Source organism: Perna viridis, chromosome 1, assembly GCF_037379345.1.
Source record: "Perna viridis isolate PV_CMFRI_1.1 ecotype Kerala chromosome 1, ASM3737934v1, whole genome shotgun sequence".
NCBI lineage: Eukaryota > Metazoa > Mollusca > Bivalvia > Mytilida > Mytilidae > Perna > Perna viridis.
Genome location: NC_142445.1, coordinates 1,547,023 through 1,562,265, shown reverse-complemented (window position 1 = coordinate 1,562,265; position 15,243 = coordinate 1,547,023). Strand labels below are relative to the sequence as shown.

General features: G+C 30.4%; 1 protein-coding gene across 3 annotated transcripts in view; it reads left to right on the top strand.

The window, feature by feature from the left end:
• LOC148626796 (plexin-A2-like) overlaps positions 1-15,243 on the top strand; it is a 100,815-nt gene that overhangs the window by 718 nt on the left and 84,854 nt on the right. For all 3 annotated transcript variants that reach the window (XM_088592151.1, XM_088591980.1, XM_088592070.1), the window contains exons 2-4: positions 1,893-3,026; positions 3,426-3,614; positions 11,907-12,035. In XM_088592151.1, coding sequence (XP_088448277.1) covers positions 1,908-3,026; positions 3,426-3,614; positions 11,907-12,035 — 1,437 coding nt within the window. In that variant the 5' untranslated portion in view covers positions 1,893-1,907. The remainder of the gene's footprint in view (positions 1-1,892; positions 3,027-3,425; positions 3,615-11,906; positions 12,036-15,243) is intronic.

Genomic DNA, 15,243 nt, shown 5'->3' with positions numbered 1-15,243 from the left:
TACTTTTAATTTAAATAGATAATACTGTACAGCTTACAAGTATATGTGTATGTATTGGGAATCACATTGTTTATGGAGTGTGATTCAATTCTCAGAAGTCATTTCTGTCTCAAAAACAGTATTTAAAAATGGCATTGTATTTTTTCGTTTGGTGTTGTTTTCAAGTACAGACTTAAAAGACTAAAAAATGACAGTTTGTCTACATGTACATGGTGTACCATCCATGAAAAAAATTAAAAGAAAAATTTGAACAATTCACAGACAATATATACCATCTGGGTTCAGTGTACATTGTATATTCCCAAGATAGATTAATGAACCTGTGATATAATGTTAGTTGGTAATTAGATATTATTATTGTGTTATCAGTCAAGAAATGACAAAAGTGTAGGTGTCAGTTGACTTTCAGAATTTATTAACCTTTTTATAAACTAAATCTTGCCAGTTATTAATGTAAAAGCTGTTTTTAAGTAGATGTTTATAAATCTACCTGTTATACATCTACATGTATGTACAAAAGTTAAGATAAATTACATGTAGTGTGTTGTCCATCTAGTGGTAATGAATAATTCTCAACCATTTCTTATTCAAACTAATAATATTTTGCCAAACATCTCTATTCTTTTGAAAAATCTTCATTATCAGGGATGGTGATCTATAAATACTTCTTTTGTAAGAGCATTTCATTGTTTGATTGGCTAGTATTTTTGTGGCAATATAATAGTAAGAAAAATGTCAACTCTAATAAATCATGTGTTCTTCAAACAGTTCTGTCAAAATATGATAGTGGTCATCATTTACTTTAAGTAGGTGACACAGGTGATACTTTCACCTGATTGTATATATACCTGTGATTTACAGGTGTAATAACAAGTTATATCACAATATACCTGTAATTTATATACTCAATAACAACCTGAAGAAAGTTGCTGGATTATATTTAGAAGATTATGTTTGCATACTTTTGGGATTTACTTTCCTGGCTATACTGATTTAGTTATTGATGTTATATTGATAGCCTTGTGAAATCCTCAATGTAAATATATGAATTATAGGACGTACATGTATAAAGGTAGGGGAGTTAGTATATTTCACACACCATAGAACTACTTGTAAGTGAATTTGAAAGTTGTCAGATGGTAAGGAATAAACCTACATGTAAAGGTATTTGTAGAAATGTATGTACATGTACATGTTTACATTATTTAGTACATTAATGTACATGTATAAAATTAAGTTTATTACTTGTAATTCCTTTCATTTTCATTATGTCAATTGTGCATGATATTTAGCAATTTTTTTGTAGTACACATAAATGTTATAGTTTATGCCAAATGATATGTATACATTTGTAGGTTATTATATTTGCAAAAAAAGCAAAACTTCATATTGAATAACATTTCAAACATACATCATTGTAAGTGTATGCATTACAGTGTACATTTTTTGTAACTGCACATTTTTAAAACATGAATTTGTGCGTTTATACATTTACTTGTAGTTAAAGATTTTATCAAATACATGTATACTGTGGCATGCATTACTGAAGGTTTTCTATTGAGTAACCTTGTGTACAATATTTGTAGCCATTAAAAATACTACATGTAGTTATTAATGTATTAAGATTTTTCGAAATGTTACCATAGGAATTGAAGTACTGAGCATAAGTTTGATGACATCAGGAGCTTTCGTAACTTACACTTGCATATACTGATGAATAAAAAATAGACAATCTCAAGCTCTATGGTGCTGTAGCCAGAACACAGACAGAAAACAACCTTTGAAGGATTTAAATAAACCCTAGTCATTGATGAGAAAAATATTCTCTTAGATGTCATACTATTTAAAAAACTCTTCTAATTATTGTTGACATATTATATTTATCTTTTCAGACTTGAAAGAACAAGATGAATTGTGTTATAGAACTGGTAATACTACATCTGTTTGGGGTGGTGTTGATGGAATCTCACTTTATAAAGCTCACTTACTCTAACCCAAAACCTGAGGATGGATTCAGACATATGGTGAAAGATGAAACTACAGGATATATATTTGTTGCAGGAGTAAATAAGATTATAAAATTATCTGAAAATTTTACTGTCGACCAGGCAATAGCCACAGGTCCAAAAGATGATAGTCAAGATTGTTTACCCATTGAGTTAAGTTTCTGTGACTCCAAAAAGCCAATGAAAAGTTACAGCAAAGCTCTTATGATTGACTATGTAGGAAAAAGGCTTATAGCTTGTTCAAGTTTATTTCAAGGTTCTTGTACAAAATACTTATTATCTGATATAACAAAGTTTGATGATGATGACTCTAAGTATCAGTATGTTGTGGCTAATAATGCGACAGCAACTACAGTGGCCTTTATTGCTCCCGGTCCTTCATTTGAAAATGAAATACCGCCTCCTAATGTCATGTATGTTGGAACCACTTACACTACTACTGGAATTCGATTAGTCAGAGAAGATATCCCTGCATTTTCTAGTCGTAAATTAAATACTTTTATGATTTCAAAAAAGGATATTTTTCACAGTACTTCAAAAGTTATAGATGCAATGCAACGATGGTCGTTTTATGTGAATTATATTTATGGTTTCTCATCTGGAAAATTTAGCTACATGGCTACAGTTCAGAGAGCTAGTACTCAGTCAGAGAAATACATAACAAAATTAATACGAGTGTGCCAAGATGATAAAAAATTTTACTCTTATACTGAAGTTGAACTCGTTTGTGAATTTAATGGAGCTAAGTATAATTTACTACAGGCAGCACGAGTGGCTAAACCAGGAAAACTTTTGGCTGAAGCTTTATTTATAACAACAAAGAATGATGTTTTATTTGCTACATTTTCTATTGGTAAGGCAGGAAGTACCGAGGCTTTGAATGATACTGCTGTGTGTTTTTATCCATTGAAAAAAATCAGTGAAATGTTTACAAAGAATATAAAGAATTGTTTTGAAGGTATTGGTAACACTGGACCTGATCATATTGTAACTAGAGAACCTTGCACTAAAGGTGCTGAAGTAAGTATTATACCAGTCCTTTGGATGTACATGTATATTGTCATTTCTGGATGTACATGTATACATTCATCTTACATAATTTTTATTTGTCTAATTGGACAGTTGAGCTGAAATTTTTAATAATAAGTAAAGCTATTATAAGTCAATATAACTGTATAGTCTTTAATCAAACAATGCAGCTGAAAATACAAAAAAATACTGGTACTTTTATCTTGCACATGTAAATTTTATCTTGCATGTGTATGCAAAGTATGTCCAGGTTTTATACATGTGTATGACCTTTAAAAATGGGTTGTATAAGGTTGTGATTATTTCTTAAATAATTTTGTGTGTTGTAGCATCTGTTAAATATAAAGTATGTAGTTGTGAATAGTTGCAAAAGGTTTTTGTTGATTGCAGGCTATGGTAAAAGAAATAACTCTGGATTACTGTGGTAAATGGGAAGTCAATCAGCCAATCGATGGATTTGAACCAATAAAAGCTACTGCAGCATTAGGTTTGAAGACAACTGTGTCATCCATCACTGTGACGGTGACACATGACTATACCATTGCATTCATTGGTACTCAGAATGGACATATTTTAAAGGTAAAGTTCATGCTAATTGGTCTGACGAACGAACAAATTGGACCTATATTTTGTATTTAAAGGTGAAGTTCATGTTCATTGGTTAAACAATCAGTACATGTGCACTGTTACTAGTGTAAATTGATATTCATTGGTTAAACAATCAGAACATGTGCACTTTTACTAGTTTAAGTTAATATTCATTGGTTAAACAATCAGTACATGTGCACTGTTACTAGTATAAATTAATATTCATTGGCTAAACAATCAGTACATGTGCACTGTTACTAGTTTAAGTTAATATCCATTGGTTAAACAATCAATACATGTGCCCTGTTACTAGTGTAAGTTAGTATTCATTGGTTAAACAATCAGTACATGTCCACTGTTACTAGTGTAAGTTCATCAATAGATGTGAAGATGCTAAAATGCTATATGTGTAAAGTGTTAGAAGATGGTTTGTTATACAGTACAGCTCGCAGCATAGTCTGATAAATACCTGGCATACCTCATACCTGGCATCCAATGCCTGTACAGTTAATTATCACACACAGGTGGCTCATCTCAGCATTTTAGAATTAGTGTATAAGTAGAATAAATTAAAAATAAGTTGGTTTTTTTTTTAATTTAAGGTTTGAAATTTTAAGTATATTTAAACTGAAATTTCAAAACTATTTAGTTCTCAGGAAATTTGTAGATAAATTAGTGTATTTACCAGTGTTTTAATTGAACATTATACATATATGTGTAGGAATTTGTTTGTCTTTTGATAAACAGAATTGTATTATTAAATGTATGTGACAATTTTTATATTTATTATTTTTCATTTTGAAAAACTAGTTTGCAGTTTATTTATTTTAAAAATCATAATTAGGAAACTATATTTTGTTTTTTTTTCAGTTGTATGAACACACATTTTTCTGCTTTATGATTTGATATAAGGAAATCTTCATGTATAACTGCACAAAAAGATTCCCAAATTAAAAGCTACCAACATTTTTTAGAGGTACATTTAACACTGAATATACCGTTTATGATAAAACTTCTCAACAAAACTTTGAGTTGCTACATGTAATTATGATTTGATTTTAAATAAAATCAAACTTTCTCTTTGAAATGATATGTGTTTTAGAAAGTAGATTTGGTTTTGTTTATTTGTTATAAATCTGTGACACTATGACAAACTATTAATTTATCATTTATTATTTATATTTTTTTAAAGTTTTCTATAATAGGTTTTTTTTGCATCTATCTTTTTTATCAAAAAATATAAAATAGTACAGAGTGACAATGATTTGCAATATAACACAAATTATGTGAAGTCAACTTATACTACTGATCACATGTAATAACTCTTTATGTGCTCTTAATATTTCCATGGACATCTGATTTTTAGGTTAACTGAAAAAAAAGTGACAGGAAAAATACTGATGTGTTACAATGCTTGAAATCATATATAATCCTCAAGAACATCCTACATCTAGTAGGTATGGTTTAATGCACATGTCAATTTTAGACATATTTTCTCAATTATTTTCATTGTAATGTGTAATGACCATTTATTAGATGTAAATCAGTCAAATTCCTATGCAGGTCGGATTCTGAATATTGTCATCTTCTGGTAGATGTGGCCTCCCCCCTTTTCTATGAATGTAATAAGTGAAATAAAATAAATAACTTCCTTGCCAATGAAAAAAACTGTTTTGTTATCATATGTCATTCTTTGTATTTATTTTATATTGGATAAAAATGAAATTTTCAAATTTTCTGTCATGTATGCAAATATAACATAAAATTATTTAATTTCAGAATTAAATGGTATGAAATAGATGATAAAATACAATTTTCATCTTTTACACTTGATATTTTCCATAAAAGCTCCAAATACATTGTACATCTATAAAAAGTAATATTTTCTGTGACTTTTTCCCTACAAATGATTTTTACTGGAACACCTACATGTAATCCTGATGAAAAAAAGCAATATTTATTTTTAATTTTTTGGGCGCAATATAACTCAACTGAAATTCCCTTTTAAAATTAAATTGTAGTCTGATTTTTATTTTAAAAATTAATACATTTTATCCTCTGTTGGCATGTTAGGATAGAACACCAGAAACACCAAAATATTTTTTTTATTTAAAAAGTTCTTTTAAAGTAGAAATAGAAAATACATGTACATGTATTTCATATATTCATCTGTCTAATTGCTCATTTCATATCAACAACAAAATCTGTTCATTTTTATATACACATTTATGAGTTTTCAAGCACTAATTAAAAGTCAGTTTTACCTTACAGGTAAATTGCATTTTCTACTATATGATACACAAGAATTTATTTATCAATTAGTGAGTTGTACATTTGTATATTACAAATAACATAATCAATTTCAAATGATTCATACCTGGTATACCAGGTATTGGAGTTATATCAGGTATTTATCAGACTATGCTGCGAGCTGTACTGTATATGTGTACCCAGCTTCATGGTAGTAAGTTAAAGTACTTATATGGTTGTGTAGATTACAAAGTTAGAGTTGTTTTCTTTGAAAATAGATGATGAAATTACTTTTATAGGTCTGTTTTTAGTTTAATTCTACCACATAAAATTTTCACATCAAATTATTTTCTTTTAAATTTTTATTTTGATCACTGAGGGCTGTCTCTTTAAACTAATAGAAAATTTGAAATAATTTAAATGTCTGAAAAGCAATCAGAAAACCCAAAAATATTTTCATTCCTTACTCTGAAAGGTTTTGAAATGCAAATTTATGTGTAGTAGATGGATTTGAGTGGTAAACATGGGTGCATTAGGATTAGTAAGATGTAAACATGCATATTTATATTGGCAGATTTTCTAATGAATGCAAACCGTGGTGTATACACAAGGTTAATATGTAGTGTTATAGGGAGACATGTTTAATTATTGAATATGGGGAAAAAATCTTTAAATTGGGCATCATGTGATAGTTACAATATAAATCAGTAAACACTAAATCTTAATGCCAACAAGCTAGTATTAATGAATTCCAATGTAACAGAAATAGAGAAAAAAATAAATTAAATCTTTTAAAAGTACAATCTAAAAATGACATTTCTTTGTCTGTTAACATATATAAATGCCTACTTTATTTTCATTTGACAGATGTGAAGTGATGCAACACTTGTCTGAACTATAACATTTTAATATCATAAAAGCTCTGTCTGCATATTCCACCAAAATCTAGAAATCTTGTAAAGTCAGCACTCCATTATAGGCCATCAAAAATCTTGTCAACATGGTGTATTAGATTGACATCATTTTGCAATTTATTTTGTTTAAACAATGCAAATTAAAACATGCACATTAAGTACATAACAAATATGAATAGAACCAGCGTAAATAGGCAATGACGGTGGTGACACAACACGATTTATCAGAACAATAGTTCACAGACCTGAAGTGGCCTACACAGCTAACAGGTCACACAGAGTGGGTATTTTCATTGTCATCAGACACTGACCTGGGAGCTCTAATATACTTTTTCAGTGGAAACAAACATGGCCTAACATAGAGTACCTGTGCACACCTGAATGGACAAATATTTTAAATGGCAAGATTTAGAATTGTTTGTAATTTGATTCGATGTGAAAAAATTGCAAATGCAAAAAAGTTTATGTTAGGAAGAAACTCAGATAGTACATTTTTTAATTAAATACATTTATGAATTAAATAAAAACAGTGAAATGTTTTCCAGATTTTATTGTGTTTCATAAACAGTTGTCTCCATTTTATAAGGGATAATGGTTTTAATATAAAGAAAAACTAGGTTGTCAGTGGGCCAGAAATTTCATTATTATTTAAAATTAAGGTTAAGAACAATACTCATACCGGTAGTTGTCTTGTACATGTAATTTTTTTCATTTTTTTTAATGGGTTAAAATTATGATAAAATTGCTTGCAAATGGTTAAAGCTTCATTGAATTCTAGCACAACTGTAATATTTATTGTATGTTTATAATGTGAGTGACGGGTGAATGGGTCAGTCATCAGTGTTAAGGGGTTTGATGTTTGGTTAACTGTACAATTTTATATAAACAGATGTTTATCTTTTAGCCTTGAGTATTTATACTCAGTAATTATTAATCAACCTTCAGAAATCTGCTTGTGTACATGTGTCTTAGTATTTTTTTGAGATGGTGTTATTTGATGAAAACAATCTAAGGGAATTGACATGTAAAGATAGATAGACTAATTAATTACCCAAGAAGTCTGTAATGGTGATTGCATGGCATTAAGTGCTCTAACTTGTATGTACAAGGAAGTGCCTCATCCAAGCAGAAGGTTTTGCTAAATTTTAACAGATGTTATGTGTAACCAGGTTCAAAATCCTGAAAATGACCAAAGAAACTTCACTTTCATTCAGGGTTCAATTTAGACTGGTTTTACTGTATTAATTTGTAGTTCTATGTGTCAGTAGGAAACTGGAACTACATTTGTATGACATGCTGTTCACATGTAGATGTTGTGTGATTAGACAGTCAATAAAAGAATTTTGGAGAGAAAATGAATCAGAAGTTCCAGGTTTCCTACACATAGTCATTCATCGTAGATTAAGCTGATTAATTGTATCCCTAATACAGGTACATTTGTACATGTGTGTGTGTAACTTCGTGGAACAGTTTTAACAGAAAAGCAGTAAGGAAAACATAAAGAAATCCATATTATGTTAAAATGTTGTGTAAAATGCAATTAGACTGTGGGAGCAATTATGGATAATTGAAATGTAAGACCCTAAGGTACTACCTGATGATTTGATCACACTAATTGTGAACTGATCTGTGATGGAGTAAATACTATTGGAAAGTAAACTTTAAATAGTTGTATAATTCTATTAGTACAAACAGCTTGCAGATTACCTGAACTATACCAAATGTTACCAATGACATTCTATGTGCATTTTACTATTATTTGAGTTTACTGATAATAACCTTGCCATTGACACCAACTTTTTCTGTTCAGTTTTGTATAGTTCTATTGATAAATGTAAAAATATCCATTTGTAGTGTCTAATAATACTGTAGTTATGATAGTTTATATATAATTATATTATATATTTAGATGAATATGATTTCAACCTCTAGACCTATATCACATACCCTATATCACACCTCTACTCAGACCATACTGAAGTTAAGTTAAAATATATGATATAATGAACACGACATGTCAAAATCTGTATTACATGATGTATCAACCCAGCCGGATGGTTGCCCTTGGGTTGATATATGAATCACTGGTTGATATGGCATGATACAGATTTGAGATGTAATATTCAGTATATATATATGTACATGTATCTTATGTTTTCTTCCCTCAATTTAGGGGTTCAGATTAGGAGTGGTCTGAGGTCTAAGACCCTCAATTTCTGACAAAGGTCCTTTTTAATTCATTTACTCAGGTCCAAGACCTTCAACTATTTTCATAGACTCTTTATTGAGGACTTTTGAGTTTACTCAAGTGGACCATCGATTAAAAACTTTTAAAAGGCCTAGACCTTCCTTTCCTGGAAGCCTCATCAAATTGGGGATTTAAGTGGTAATAAGATCTTCTTCATACAAGTACATACAGATGGTAAAACTGTCATTTTCATTCATGTACATCCACATATTAAAGACTATATGTGTAGAGGCTTTGGGATTCCCATTTATTAATAGTACTTTAAAATGAAAAGTCATATACTGTATGCTCGTACACAATGTTATGACCTTTCACCTTAGAAGATATTATTGTAGAAGAATTCGTGCTATGTGAGACATCTTCATATTAATAAGACGAATATATAATTGAAATTCTTTGTATTAATTATTGTCAATAACATTAATGTCTGGGGTTTTAAGATAAGTAGAAAATTCTTGGCAGATTCCATGGTTTTGTCTTAGGAGATGAAACTAATGAATGTCAAATAATAGTAAGATATTACGATGCAGAGTTCAATTGTTTTGATTGGTTTGTTATGACAGTGAACCACACAAGGAAATGACTATGTTACAGAAATATAAAACTTAATATATGTTGTTGTTTCCACATATTTAAATTAATTTTGAGATACTGTCATACATTTACACCAAGAATATTGTACATGTTCATTATGTACAGTGTCAACATGACTTACATCTTTATCATGGTTGCACTTCAGTTCCTGTTTCCTCAATGTTGATTCAAATCAAGTTTTGGCACAATGCCTCTGCAAATTATGATATTTTCTTTGATATTCTCTGAATTTTTAGGAATCACTCAGATTTTTTGATAGTTTACATATAATTACTGACAGTTACACAACCTTGATTGTTGTAAACCTGTTTTGTTTTCCTAGTGTAATCTCTTCTTGGCTTAATGTCTTCTTACTTTTTGATTTTATCTATTAAAGTGTCACTCACTTTTGTCACTTCACATCCAGATATTGATATAAAAAGTAACATCAGTGAAGATCTTTATTACAATAAGTCAGGTATCTATCAACTAAATGGTCTGGTCATTTAGAAGACAGAAACTTTATATAGGCATGCCATATCATGGAATTCCACTTCAGACAGTATCTTTACATAGACATGCCATATGAAAATCCATTTCTGACAGAAGCTTTATATAGGCATGCCATATCATGGAATTCCAATTCTGACAGAAGCTTTATATAGACATGCCATATCATTGAAATCCATTTCTGACAAAATGCATGCCATGTGCAGTGATTTTGTTACCCTTTTATTGCAACCGAATATCGGCTATTTTCCCTGGGGACTTTTCCCAATATGTTGAAAAAATATTTTTCCCAAAGGGAGGAAAACTCCCTATTGTCCGGCATAATTTTTTGAAAACCAAATAAAGAAGCCAGTGAAAAATTTATTAAGACGTAATTTCTGGGCCTGGTACTTTGTTCACTTCTTGGGAATGTTTTTTCTTTAAGTTGTAACCTAATGAATATTAGGAGTACATATTTGTCAGTTCGGTGTCAGTTTTCAGTTCCGGATCGGCATGTGACATGTTTCTGTCCCTCATACCATATTTTCCCAATGTATTAAAAATACGGCAAAAATTTCCCAAAAATAAAGGGTTGGGGCTGCATTTAAAATCAAGAACAAAATCACTGATATGAAATTCCATTGCTGACAGAAGCTTTGCCAACTGACTGTTAATTTTTTGACCATATGGTTTCTGTATTTGGGAGTGGTTTTTTGGGGGGGGGATGGCATTTGCGCAGAGTTTAAATAATTTATATTTAACTTTATTGCATGCCTATGGAATATTTTTTTTGGCCGTCTTCATGCTATGTGGTATTATTTTTAGGTATTTTTGGCCCATATATTCTTTGATTGTTATTTCAAGATAAAAATAAGCAAGAGAATAGTAAGACAACTGCTGGGAGTACATTTAGATTGTTGAGATAGAATCAGAAGTTTAGCAACTTATTGATGTTCTCTGTTATCATTGCTGTACATGTAGATGTCAGGGCTTTAACAGATACATGTGTCTGGTCAGTAAACATAACAACAAACCTGGTTTCAATTAGAGTTTCTCTATCTCTAATATCAGTGCTATCAATGCAGTGGAAAGTTCAGTTTTTCAAAAAGACCATTTCCAAATCTCAATTATTTTTTTTTAACTTGAACAGGATGTCACTAAAACATTCCTTATTCATCCACATGTCATATGTATACCCTTTAACTAGTTCTGATATAACTGGGTATTCATGCAAGTGCTGAGTATATTCTACATGGTATGTTACAATGAAACTCAGTTCCACATGAACTTGTAGCATATTAGCTTAGTGCTATGCCAAAATCTTCTCGTTTGATGAACTGAAGATGCTACATGTACATGTAACTGTATTGGAGTCTAAAATGTACATATACATGTGTATAAGTTTGACACTGACATGTGTGATGCATTTCACAGGTATTCATTATCATGTATAAAACAATATGAATTCAGAAATATGATGAATGAGGAACCATAAAAATCACAAACTTTATGCTGTTATCTTTATGGCATGAAGATTTCATGATAGGTACATTGTAACAGAACTGAACATTGATAAGTAATACCTTGATAGGTACATTGTAACAGAACTGAACATTGATAAGTAATACCTTGATAGGTAACTTTGTGTTTTGTTCTTCATTAAATACCCCTAACATATTCTGATTTATGTAGTCAGTGTTTTTGTAATGTCTTGGAAATATTTTTATTTTGAATGGAAGCTTATACTGAAATAAACCAGTACTTAGTCGTAACACCTAAAGCTTATATATATTTTGTTTTTTATTTTAGGTAGCTATAGAGTCACAGACACTTGCCCATATGTATGAAGACTTGGTTGTAGAACCTGGGGCAAGGATACATGAAGATATGGTGTTTGATATGGATGAGAAACATTTGATTATAATGACCAATAAAAAGGTAGGTTACTGAGTTGATGAACAATGCAAACATTACTAATTATTTTCTAGGACAGTTCATACAATTATCTAAACCATGGATCTGGTGTTCAAAAACCCAAACTACAGTTTTCACAGTTTTTAAGGGAAATGATATGCATGTATTTGTCATGTTATTTAGAGGTTAGAAGGTTTATTGTCATACATGTACATGAATTGTGACCTTGGCTATTTGATATAATTCTTTAGGATAAGATTAAAAATGTCTTTATCAATGGTTGGAATAGTCCTTGTTTAATGGAAAAGTGAGGAGTCCTTATTTCAGAATTGCAGTGGTTGACATTGTACCTGATTTTGGAAACATGATGGGTGACTCAGTTCTGAGGACAGTATTGGTATTGTACCAATTTGACATTCACTTCAAAGGTTAATAAATAGTTCATCATCAGGTTAAACAGCTGTCAAACTTACTGAAAGCAAACAATATCTGACCATAAATTTAGGAAATGGTACATGGTATTTGTTAGTTTCAGGATTCCATATTTAGTTTTACATGTTTATCTTTATAACTCCAGCTTTTCGGGAGATACATTTATAGTGATCTTGGTGTTTGTATGTCTGCTCATTGGTTGGTTCTTTATCAACTTTTTCATTTAAGTTATTTCTGCGACTACTTATCACAGGCACTTTACATTTGACACAAGCTATAGGCATGCCATATTGTTGGATTTGTTTTCAGACTGAATTGATATCAACTTCTTGTTTTATTAAACTACTAGAATCCGGGAAAATAAATCAACATGACAAATTATCCTTACATATTACTTGTACATATATGATTGTTGCTGGCTCTCTGGTCCCTACTTTTACATGCAGGTTTTTAAAAATACGGAAAGTAAAAAAATGTTTTATAAAAATATCAATGAATATGTTTTGGTTATTCATATGTTTGACAAAACAAATTATGTAAGGTATATTCAAGTTTCTGAAGGTAAGAAATTTTGGAGTAGATTTTGACATTTATATAAATAATTGAGTATTCTCAATGAACAATCTATTGATATATCTGTGACGTTTAGATCTATCTGTTTAAAAAAACTTCAATATCAAATGGCTAGGATAACATTGAGTAGTTTAAAACATTTATGTGTTGCATCAGATGAGTTACTTCGGCAGTGTGACACAATGGAAAATAGCGGAATAAAAGGATCTCTTCGTCTGGTGGAGCAGAAAATTTTGAGATGAAAGCGATAAAATGTTTTCTCTATTGAATTTGTTCCTTGTCCATACTGTCTTACTTGACATATCAAACTCAATAAAACAGTAGATATAATTGGCATCATTTCTTGTTTGAACACAAGTCTCCCTGTGAGATTCATTGATTTTCCTGCTGAAGGTGTTAACTGGCAGTTCTCTGAAGACAGCTGAAAAACAAAAGTGCTAATGATGGATAAAAACTTTTTATAGATGATGGTTATCATAATTGATTAGGCAAAAACTTTGTTTGTCGAATCTTAAGGCTGGTTTATACCATATTTGTCTTTATATGAGAAACCTTTTTATTTTAATCTAAATATTTTTTGCTAGACATATACTTGATTTAAGGATTAATACATTTGTATTTGGTTTTCAATTTCACACTATAGAAGTTTTTCTGCTTTGCTGATTTTAAGTTTTGAAAATTGCTGGATAAACACAATAAGATCTATGTCTGGATGTGATTTTTGCACACAATCGTTTGATGAAGAGCAAGAGCTTCCAACTTTATATTAATGTATACTCATCATTATGTACCGTCGTATGTAAGAGGCCAAATGTCAAAGAGCAGAAAATTCACTTTTACAGTATTTTCATTCATATATATATGTTACATGTACATGATTCCCTTTAAGTTCAACATAATATCAAATTAAGATAATTTTAATAGTGTTGCTTTTAGTTTTGAATGTAGTACCATTGTGTACCATGGCTTCACAATGAATTTTGCATTTTTTTCTATAAATTCTAATAAAAGTAAAACTCAGGTGTGAAAGTTCACTAGATGTGCATGTAGCTTGACTATGTGACTATAAATCAGGCTCCTGTAAGTACTTATTTCTGATGTCTAATGTGTGTTTTATATTATATAAATAATAGTTTGAAGTACATTGAAGATGATAAGAGGTACTTCTAAACACACTTTGACAGGTAACTAACACTTTGATGCTCAAATTTTGAAATGAGTGAAACAGGTGCAAATCTAGTTTTTTTTCATATGATCATTTAAAATTAAATTTGAGATTTTAATTTAGATGAGTTTATTTTGTTTGATACATGATCTGGGAGATAAAAATGAGTCTTTTACTCTTCTAACTAGATGAACTCTGGAAGTGCATGCTGCATCAGCATATTGCTTTGTAATAGAGAAATTAAATCATACAAAAGATCCACTGTTATTTCATGAGATATATATGACTACTTCATGAAAGGACAACTTTTGTTTGAGTTTCCAATATTGTTTTATTCATTGTTCATAGATATTGCAAATTCATGTTGAAACTAGATTGTGATTAGATTTGTCTGTAAATCACCAATAGATTTGATGTATATCTCTTGTACCATTAGGTAAACAAAACATCCTTTATACAACTGTCTATCAAAGGATATGTAAACTGGTGGATTAAAACATTTCATTGAAGTATCTAGACATCCTTTCCACAAAAATCCCCTTGTCTTTACTAAAAGCCAAACTTAACTCATACTTTTCACTAAAGTCAGCCATATTGGTAAGCTGAGTGTAACTTATATAACACAGGTGCAGTGTACATGTATACATGCCTAACCTGATACAAAGATGGAAGATCTTTGACTGCTTGGAGTGAAGAATGTTTAGTACTGACAAGCCAACCTTTTGACACCATGATTTTACAATTTTTTTTTTCTGCAGAGGGTGGACCAATGAAGAGTTTACCTTTCACAAAATCTAGTGCCTCTATTTTGAAGAACTGAATAACACTTTATGTAGAAATATCTTTCTCAAGACCTCACTCACATCCTTGTGTCAAGAATTGAACTTTCTTTTAAACTGAACAACTTGTGTTAAAAAATCTTTCCCAAGACACACCAGCCTGCTACATAGATTAAAACTTATTCACATCACCAGAATGCTGTTTACATCATCACGTTTATCTGGGGTGTTGATATGATGCCAATATGTTTATAAATAAACCCTGAAACACCTGTACATAGTT